Consider the following 8,917-nt stretch of genomic DNA (forward strand, 5'->3'; position numbering starts at 1 on the left):
GATCGTCTTCGTTCCAATGTTCAATCGTTCAAAGGTCCTGATGTTTTTAGTTTTTGTAAAATAGGGCTCTTTTCATTTAATTTGAAGTTCAATTGTGGTTCCTTACAGGCCCAATGTATGATAGTTCTAATCGTCTAAATTCAAACAAAATGTAAATGAAGACTCAAGATAACGCAATTTGTCAATAATAATAATAATAAAATAAACCAGCCAATCAATAATAAAATCTTGTCATATTTCATATCAAGGCACTCAGTGTGTGTGTGTGTGTGTGTGTGTGTGTGTGTGTGTGTGTGTGTGTGTGTGTGTGTGTGTGTGTGTGTGTGCGTGCGTGCGTGCGTGCGTGCGTGCGTGCGTGCGTGCGTGCGTGCGTGCGTGTGTGCGTGCGTGCGTGTGTGCGTGTGTGTGTGTGTGTGTGTGTGTGTGTGTGTGTGTGTGTGTGTGTGTGTGTGTGTGTGTGTTAGTTCTTAATTAGCCTACTTTGTGAATGTATGTTGTTTATTTTTGTTTTTCTGGTATTGGTTAATATTTGTGCTCATGTCGTGTGGTTTTATGTAGGCTATTTTACGCACCAACCTATGTGCAAATTGACTAGAATAAAACCATATAATAATATAATTCAATTCTGAGTGCGGATTCTGATCTTATTTTTTCTGGCACCGCTGTTGTATCCCGGATCATCAAGTCCAAATTGAGAACCTCTCTGGTCCCTTTGGAAGGTCTGCGTTTGAACAGTGTGGGTCTGCGGTCTCCGCGTCACGCGGTCTGGACAAGGTAGGCTACATAAATGCCTCGTCTCTTCTCAACATGTATACACCAGCAGTCCATGAAGCGCTGCCACCACACAAACACCAAAAGGAGACGCACTGAAGACGCAGGGACGGACCTTTAACAAGTCCAGCCTGCCTGTAAAGAATCAATAATATAATCTTCCACTCACGTATAGAGTCCGACGTAGAGCTTATAGGCCTATTCTCCTGTTTGCATTTTGAGGTGAAGGACGTAACAAGAGCGCTATAGACTTTGTGGCCTATATGCAAAACATCACACCATAAAGGCCGCGACCATTAACATAAAGAGAATCCCCTCGTGAGTGCAATAATGACAAAATAGCCCCAAGTCAATCACAAAGGTTATTTGTTTGTTTATTAGTATGCCGAATCTCGGGTCGTAACACAGCGCCCCTTCTGGCGGCAGAGTGCCAGCTAGGCCTGCTGTGTTTCCTTTAAAACGTGGTGAACCTCATTTCTATTTTCAAACTTATAGATGCGGTATTTGTATTGTTTTGATCACTTCATATGCAAAGAGCGCAATTGTATTTGTGTTGAAAAACCATATGATTGCAGCGTAGGCCTATACATATCACAACCTAGAGTATTTATGCGACGGCATGGTCTCAAAAACCGTCAACATTGTTAGGCTCCTGCAATGCAAATTGACCTTTTATAAAATACAAACAGTTACGCTTACTACGACCGCATTTAACTGCGAAGTAAGGACTTTGTGTCTAGACATTGGTCTCATGTTCCCTTTTTCCGCGTAAAATGGCACCAACATCATTTAGGGTTCGTCGTTAAGGCTGTTTCTCTGGCGATTTTTCAGTATCCAGGCTCAAAATAATGCTGCCTTTTTTTGTGTATAAATTAGATCGTCGATGCTGTTGAACTAAAACGCTTCAGACCTTCTTATGTTTGTTTTGACCCGCTCTTCTTAACGGTTGGGATATGGTTAAGCTTTATTTATTTGTCCACCCTTATTCTTCATGTATAGGCGCTATTTAATGACTTCTGCACCTTAAAGTGTTCCCTGGTGCACTGTCACTGCAAAGGAGCAACGTCGCCCCCTAGCGCTCACATCACCGCATATTATGAATTGAGTAAATGGATATAATTATCTGTAGGCATGTATAACCTAGCCGGCTATTGATAGCCGGCTAGGAATTAGCACTGAGAAATCAACAATTATGAGCTACTGGTATTAATTAAGCATATAGGCCTATTAAAGAAAATTAAAACACAGCGTGTTACCTTCTAATAAGTAACCGTGATAAACCATTTAGTCTGCAGAGACTGGGTAGAAGACGTTTCGCTGGTGTTTGTAATTGTCACTATTCAGCCAAAAAATGAGCAAAACGAAAAGGAGGCAGTCGACCGTCAAAGTGAAGTTTTCCCCCATCGACCAGAATGCATTTGATGAATAAACGTGACCAACAGTGGAAGTGATTTCCTCTTTGTCACAAGGACAATTCATCGACCCAGACACCCTATAGAAAAGTGTCTCAATTTCTGTTTGTCAGCAAGAGACGCAAACACACAGGAAAGAGAGTTTCAAAGGACGGTTGTAATTACTGGCCAGGACCATAAACTGATTTAGCCCAGACGTCTAGCCCGTTCTATAGCTTTATTATCCCAAGCTTCCTCCGGCTTTAAGGTAATTCGTACAAGTTGAACAATAAATTGTTAAATCCCCGCACACCTCTCTCAATCGTAAACACTTTATTACTCGTTACTCTGTGTTTCAAATCAAGTCCACTTTTTGAACCTAAAGGCTGAACGTACATCCTGGCCCTATAATACACATAGACTCACGAAGAATGCTTTTACCCTACGAATTTCGAGTATGTTTTTGTGTCTAAGAATGCGGTTAGTTGTTGAATGCATAACAACAGTCTGACAACGTATAGCTCCACCTGTGTTAGAGAGAAATACTGTAATAAATAAAAATAAAAAAACATTTGGACGTTTTAAACCTGCAAATTGCTTTGTAAATTAGAATAAATACACTTAAAATGTACAGCATAAAGTCATTTATTTAAGCATTTTTTAAAAACGTTGTCTAATTGTTCTCATGTCTAACAAAACGACTTAAAAAAAAACAGGGACAGAAGACGCAGGCGTGTCGTACAGCCCCTCAGCGGAAAGGCCTTCAACTATAGGCTACACTTTAATTAACATTTTTACAGCAATTTACAAATTCTAACCCAGATTAGAAAACCGACACTCGATACACTGCTCTTATCCTCTTTTGAAACAAAAAGAAAAATAAGTATTTACTTGCTTTTTGTTAAATGCAATTTCAAAAAATCAACATAAGAATATTAGTTAATTATCAAGAAGGGGGCCTCGTGGCTACGTTTACCGGATCAAGACACAGGCGACCTGGAAACCGTCTTTAATGGTGCATGTGTTGACGTTGTGGTGTCTTCTTCCCCGACCACTGCGTGCCTACTAGGTGGTCGACCCGTGAACACATCCCAGGCCCGGGCCTGGTCCCCACCACGGGCCTGGATCGACTACCAAGGCCTGGGTCCACTCCAGACCCCGGGCCTAGGTCCCCAACCCGGGCCTGAGTCCAGACCCTGAGTCGGACGATGCAATTACAAAATTGGCTAAATCTAAGACGCTCAAAAAATAAAATAACCTGATCGCACAAACATAAAACGCATGAGAAGAAACGGAATCACAGGTGATCCTTGCTGTTCCTCTCCCGGTTCATTTTCTTCATCTTCATCCGCCGGTTCTGGAACCAGATCTTCACCTGCCGCTCGGTGAGGCTCAGTATGCGTGCCACCTCGTAGCGCCGGTCCCGGGTCAGATACATGTTGTACAAGAACTCCTTCTCCAGCTCTAGAGTCTGATACTTGGTGTACGGGCAGCGCTTCTTTCTGGTGGACCGAGCATGAATCCAGTTAGCGGCCGGGTTGTCTGGGAAAGGGGGAGATATGGAGAGATACATAGTGTGGGTGTGTTGGTGTAAAGCTTTGAAATTAGTTTGAAAACGAGTGTAACGCTATTCCATATAGTCGCAATGGTTCAGGAGTGGTTCCCGAGCCGCGACACTTTTATAGGATGGTAAAAAGCTCCGGCTTGGATCCACACCCAGCTCGTACAGTTGTAAGGGTTGTAAATCAACGGGGCTTTTTCGTTTACTTACTTGGGTCAAGTTGTTGCTTCTCTTCTTTCGGCTCGCTGTGGCTCGAAAGATCACTTCCAACGTGAACCTCCTTCGGCGGCGTCTTCGTGTCGGTTCTCTCGGATACTCCACACGCGAAATCCACCGCCGCGACCGGACGAGGCTCCCGGGACTCGAAGCCCGGCGCAGCGCCGCACTCGCTGCTCTTCGCCTGGACGCTCTCGGGCTTGGCTGCGTACTGACGCCCGGCGGAGGAGTGGTGGAAGCCCCCGGAAAACGAGACGTGGTTGGAGAGGGGGTCTATCCACGACCGGACGTATCTGCTGTCCGCGGCGGAGATGTGGGGCTGGTGGTGCGCGTACGGGTGGTAGATCCCCGACAGAGCAGCGCTGGAGTGCGGGTGGACGGAGGACCAGGACGAGGGGAACACCGCCGACTTGGGGGCGAAGTTACAGGAGGAGAAGTCTCCGTTGTCGCCGGCACCTGGTGGCCTTGAGGTCACCGTGTGCGGACCTTGGATAAACCGCGCACCGTACATGTCCTCCGCGTCGTGGCCCATGATGGACTCGACATAACAGTTACCAAGAGTGCTACTGGTGGACATTTTTGATCTCTTCTTACTCATATAAAAGGTTACACTGTTACGGGAAGCGTCCCTCGGAACAATCATAGTATTTTACTGGCCTCATCTACTGGGATTGGTTACATGTGTCACGTGGTCATATTTACCAATACAGCGAATAAATCAGCCCGCTAATAGCGCCATGTTTAGCTCTGCTTTTCGATATATGGGCAGACTGTGTCCACTCTTGTGCCTTATTCTAAACATCTGGAACCACATTTTAAGATACTTTCCGGTTTTTGGTTCTCGCCTTCGGGCCTTTCTGCAGACAAAGCCCCGCTGAGCTCAGAAAGCTACAATATTATAACCCAACCTGTAAAGAAAGATGCGTAATATCGGATCTGGATGGATTCGTATGCGATGGTCAGGACGCGCCGGGCTAAAACGCCAGTAAAATGGTTTATAGACGACGACGCCTCGTAAAATAAATGTAATAACATGCTGTAAAATAGCAGCAGACGCCATCTTCGTCCATATAGGTTTACCTATAGGCCTGTGCTGTATTTGTGTGTGTATTCCTATCGAGTGGATGATTCCTTTATGGATTTCATATTTGCACTAAGCGGGTCAGCATCACGGCGCGTTTTAGCGTCTTCTGATGAGAGCCATAATTACTTAACGTAGGCCTATCCATATTTTTTATGAGGTGCGTGTGATTACACGCCCTTAATAAAAAATGAGTCGCAGAAACAAAGTCCATTCGTGGATTGATGTCTGAAAGGTCAGATTTTAGAAATTGTAGATTATTTAATTTTAAAGACCCACTGACAGGTTTATTTTGATTTTTTATTTTCTGTCTCCGAGTTGTATGATCTTTAAAAGAAGACCAAACAGTATTTTGCAACATGATTGAGGAAGACGAGGCTCCGGGTGGGCGTGTTTTATTGTAAATGTCTAGTAAATTTAGTGTAGCAATGCTTTTGTCACACCACGTTACAGGCCATATGTAAATATAACATTATAACGTGCTTTAAGCTATAATTGTAGGCCTGTGACGTCTGATGTCGCCCAACTTTCGTGCGTGGTTTCACCGTGCTCCTATTCCGCCGTCTGTTTGTTTATGTGTGTCTGGTGCAGAAAACATTAAATAATGTAAGTACTTCTTGAGTGTTTGGACTGGATTTCTTAGGCAGGAATACAAATTGTAGGCCTGCTTAATCAGAGACAGGCCCGAACACCGATCACACGTCTTATCCCCATTCCATAGGCCTTTATAAATCTCCCCTAATTTAGGCCTGAATGTTTCACTACGCAAGAATCTATACATCGTCAGTGAAACAATAGTGAATGCAGTCTTACTTTTGAGCTAAATAACGGTGATCAGGAAATTATTCAGACAAATGCCGCTAAACTAATTGGCCCGCCGTAGCCATAGCGCATATAGCGCGGTAGTGGATGCGGAATATGAGGAGGTTTTAAGGGCTGTAGGCCTGAATCTGATCATGACGTGCAATGTGATACATAGAAGCCGTTCTATGGCCTATTTGGTGTTTTATCGGCAGTGTGGTGCATTAAGGCCGCTGAGCAGACTGTGGTGTGTTATGTATGTGTGACCAACAAAAACATGCCAGTGTCCAACGATTATTGAATTTTGGCCGAGCAGAATTGGGGTTTATCCGTCTTGAATTAAGAAATCTTTAATGTAGTTCGTCACCGTGTGCTAATAACCAGATAATAACCACATTTCTTAAATCTGAACTTCATTTAGAGGTAGTTTGCAGCCAGCTGGGATTTTAATGTCTGAATAAACAAGAAATTCAAAAAATGCTTGAGAAGGAATAGCTACGGGCCCAAAAACGAATTTTACTTTTACATGATGCTCGTAACGTAGCCTTTACTCTATTAGAAAGTACCCCTACTTTGTAATGGAGTCATTTTAGGGTTTCTATCGATGCCAACCTCTCAAATACACGCGATCGATAGAAGGAAAACAAACAGAATCAATTCATGCCTTTTGGACAGTCTGTTTATTGCAGGATACATGCCACAAACATGCAACACAAATGAATATACTACGCCACTTGAAACATTTCTGCAATTGAGCCACTGGCTTGCGTGTAGGGCGCTACATGAGGCTAAATGTGCTTTTGTGTCTGAAATGTTGTCTGATACCAGTCAGGTCGCTATACTGCGACATCTTCACATTAAAAGAGCCATGTCTACTGAGAACGGAAACAAAACCAAACAAGTAAGCTCAATAATTTAAGACATAAAAATTACCCTGTAATAAAATATACCAATAATAAGTAATGCAACAAAATGTTTACCAAAAAACACCCATAAATCTACAATCACAGTTTCGTTTACATAAAACAAAAGGATGATACAAGGACATTAACGCACTAACATCGTATGGACAGGAGGTGACAAAGACGCTGAAACACTCAGAGGAACTCGTTGCTCACGAAAAGGTGAGGTTGGAGGTGAGTTCTCGGATGCGGTTTTCCCGGCTCATCTTCTTGAGTTTCATCCTGCGGTTCTGGAACCAGATCTTGACCTGTCTGTCACTCAGGTTCACGCACTTGCTGATCTCTAGGCGGCGCTCTCTCGTCAGATACATGTTGAAGAGGAACTCCTTCTCCAGTTCCAAAGTCTGGTGTTTGGTGTAGGGACACCTCTTCTTTCTGCCACTCTTTGCGGTCAGCCAGTTGCTCGTTGGTGCATCGTTGTTGAACTCTGAAAGATAAATATATTAAAAAAAAACATACATTAGAATTTCACATCCAGCTAATTAAACACATTTTACTGGGATTATTTTGTGTTCCTCAGTGATGGCAGAATAAATAATGCAGAATGTAATGTAGTGTGTCCTAAATTAATGAGGACACTACTGATAAAAAAAACGGAATCACTGGTCAAGTCAATACGTGTAGCAGCATCAATTATAAATGAGCTAATTAGTGAATGTAAAGGGAATATGCTGCCACAGTAACACACAATACTGTTACTATGCTGCATCTGAGCGCTTGAATAATACTTTTCCCTGACTATATTTAATAATCTGAAGACATTTTGAAACTTTTTAAAGTCTCAGCATCAGCCCATAAATTCGTTACATGACATTTAAGTTAACAATAAAAAAAAACACTTCAGTAAAGAAAACTGTTTTAATTTTAATTCAAACATTCGGAGCATCATTGCGGCATAAACTCAGGTCAATTAATTAATCAATCCAAGTCCCATTGAAATCCAAACGTGATCTTAAATCCAACATTAAATTAGACTTTTAACCAAAAATTGCACAACATCACCACATCCACAATTAGGATGTTTAAGTCCAATAAGACCGAGAGGCTAACGAATGTAAACCAATCTAGCCACCACCCGCGTGTTGCCTGCTGGAAGAGCATGCATGTCCAGGCAGCTTGAGGAAGGCTCTCATTAAACATTACGACTTAAGGGTTGTTTGTGTTTTATACCGGCTTTTATGATGCCGAAGCGTTCGTCTTACACCAGCACGCAATCAAAGCTTTTATTGTAGTCTACCCACCTTTCGTTTCCTTCTGTGATACCACGGGGCTGGACACAGAGGAATCCTTCTTCTCCTCCGCGCAGGGCTCAGTGTCCGGGCTCTCCACGGGGACCGGGGTTCTGGCGGCGTCGCGGGTCTGGGGCGACCGTTCCCCCGTCTTGTTGTCCACCTCGGCGTATACGGAGGAATGCGACTTTGGAGCTGCCACCTGATTTAGTTGCATCAACGTCGTATTCGGACTTGGCGTTTCGTGACAGTAATCCGCCTGGTGCTTTGCGCTCGCGTAAGTTTGGCTCAACCGGAAATAGCCTGGAACCGGTATCTCTGGACCGTCCACTGGACACGACTCGGGGAGGAGGGTGGAGTATGTCGGGACATCAGAGGAGCTGACTTTGGCTCTCTTGTCAGAGTACATGCAGCAGTTGCTCTCCTCCTTGATGCTCTGTGGGAACGTAACACTTGATATCTGACCGAGGTTGGGCTCAAGCCGACAGGATCGGTTCGGGTCAGTCCAGTTATCTAGCTGAGGTATGTACGAGTGGACGTTCATCCCCATGTTTTGGTGGTTCACCTCCCCTCTCTTGCCGAAAGACGGCAGAAGTCCACAGGTTTGCATTCCGTAAGTTCCCATGTCTGCACCAGAAGACATGTAAACCCCGCTGTTTGAGTAAAAGCTATCCGTCCGGCAAGCTCCGATTAACGAGTCCACCAGAAAGGGGTTTGCCGCAGGAGAGCTGCTGGAAAAAGACATTTTGGATGAGCTGTCTATAGAGGAGGGAGATGTCCGTGGTAAACTGACATATCTAGAAAAACAATCTCCGCGCGACTCGGGATGACTCTCTACCACATGACGAGCCCACCAATGAGATTTGAAAATGGCCTTGAGACGCATGCCTGCTCTCCCACCACAG

General features: G+C 44.1%; 2 protein-coding genes across 2 annotated transcripts in view; both read right to left on the bottom strand.

Moving 5' to 3' along the window:
- Positions 1 to 2,791: 2,791 nt before the first annotated feature.
- hoxd9a (homeobox D9a) lies at positions 2,792 to 5,046 on the bottom strand. The gene is made up of 2 exons (XM_060040163.1): positions 3,934 to 5,046; positions 2,792 to 3,704 (listed from the first exon to the last, which is right to left on the bottom strand). Exons 1-2 carry the CDS (start codon positions 4,580 to 4,582, stop codon positions 3,460 to 3,462), a joined length of 894 nt encoding a protein of 297 aa, XP_059896146.1. The 5' UTR covers positions 4,583 to 5,046; the 3' UTR covers positions 2,792 to 3,459.
- A 1,436-nt stretch (positions 5,047 to 6,482) lies between these two features.
- Positions 6,483 to 8,917, bottom strand: part of hoxd10a (homeobox D10a) — a 2,465-nt gene continuing 30 nt past the window's right edge. Inside the window, exons 1-2 of the mRNA XM_060039998.1 lie at positions 8,025 to 8,917; positions 6,483 to 7,210 (exon numbers count right to left, since the gene is read on the bottom strand). The exon at positions 8,025 to 8,917 is cut by the window's right edge and continues 30 nt beyond it. Of these exons, the coding sequence (XP_059895981.1) occupies positions 6,936 to 7,210; positions 8,025 to 8,898 (1,149 nt within the window). The 5' untranslated portion in view covers positions 8,899 to 8,917 and the 3' untranslated portion in view covers positions 6,483 to 6,935. The remainder of the gene's footprint in view (positions 7,211 to 8,024) is intronic.

This window comes from Gadus macrocephalus, chromosome 20, assembly GCF_031168955.1.
Source record: "Gadus macrocephalus chromosome 20, ASM3116895v1".
In the NCBI taxonomy this organism is placed as follows: Eukaryota; Metazoa; Chordata; class Actinopteri; order Gadiformes; family Gadidae; genus Gadus; species Gadus macrocephalus.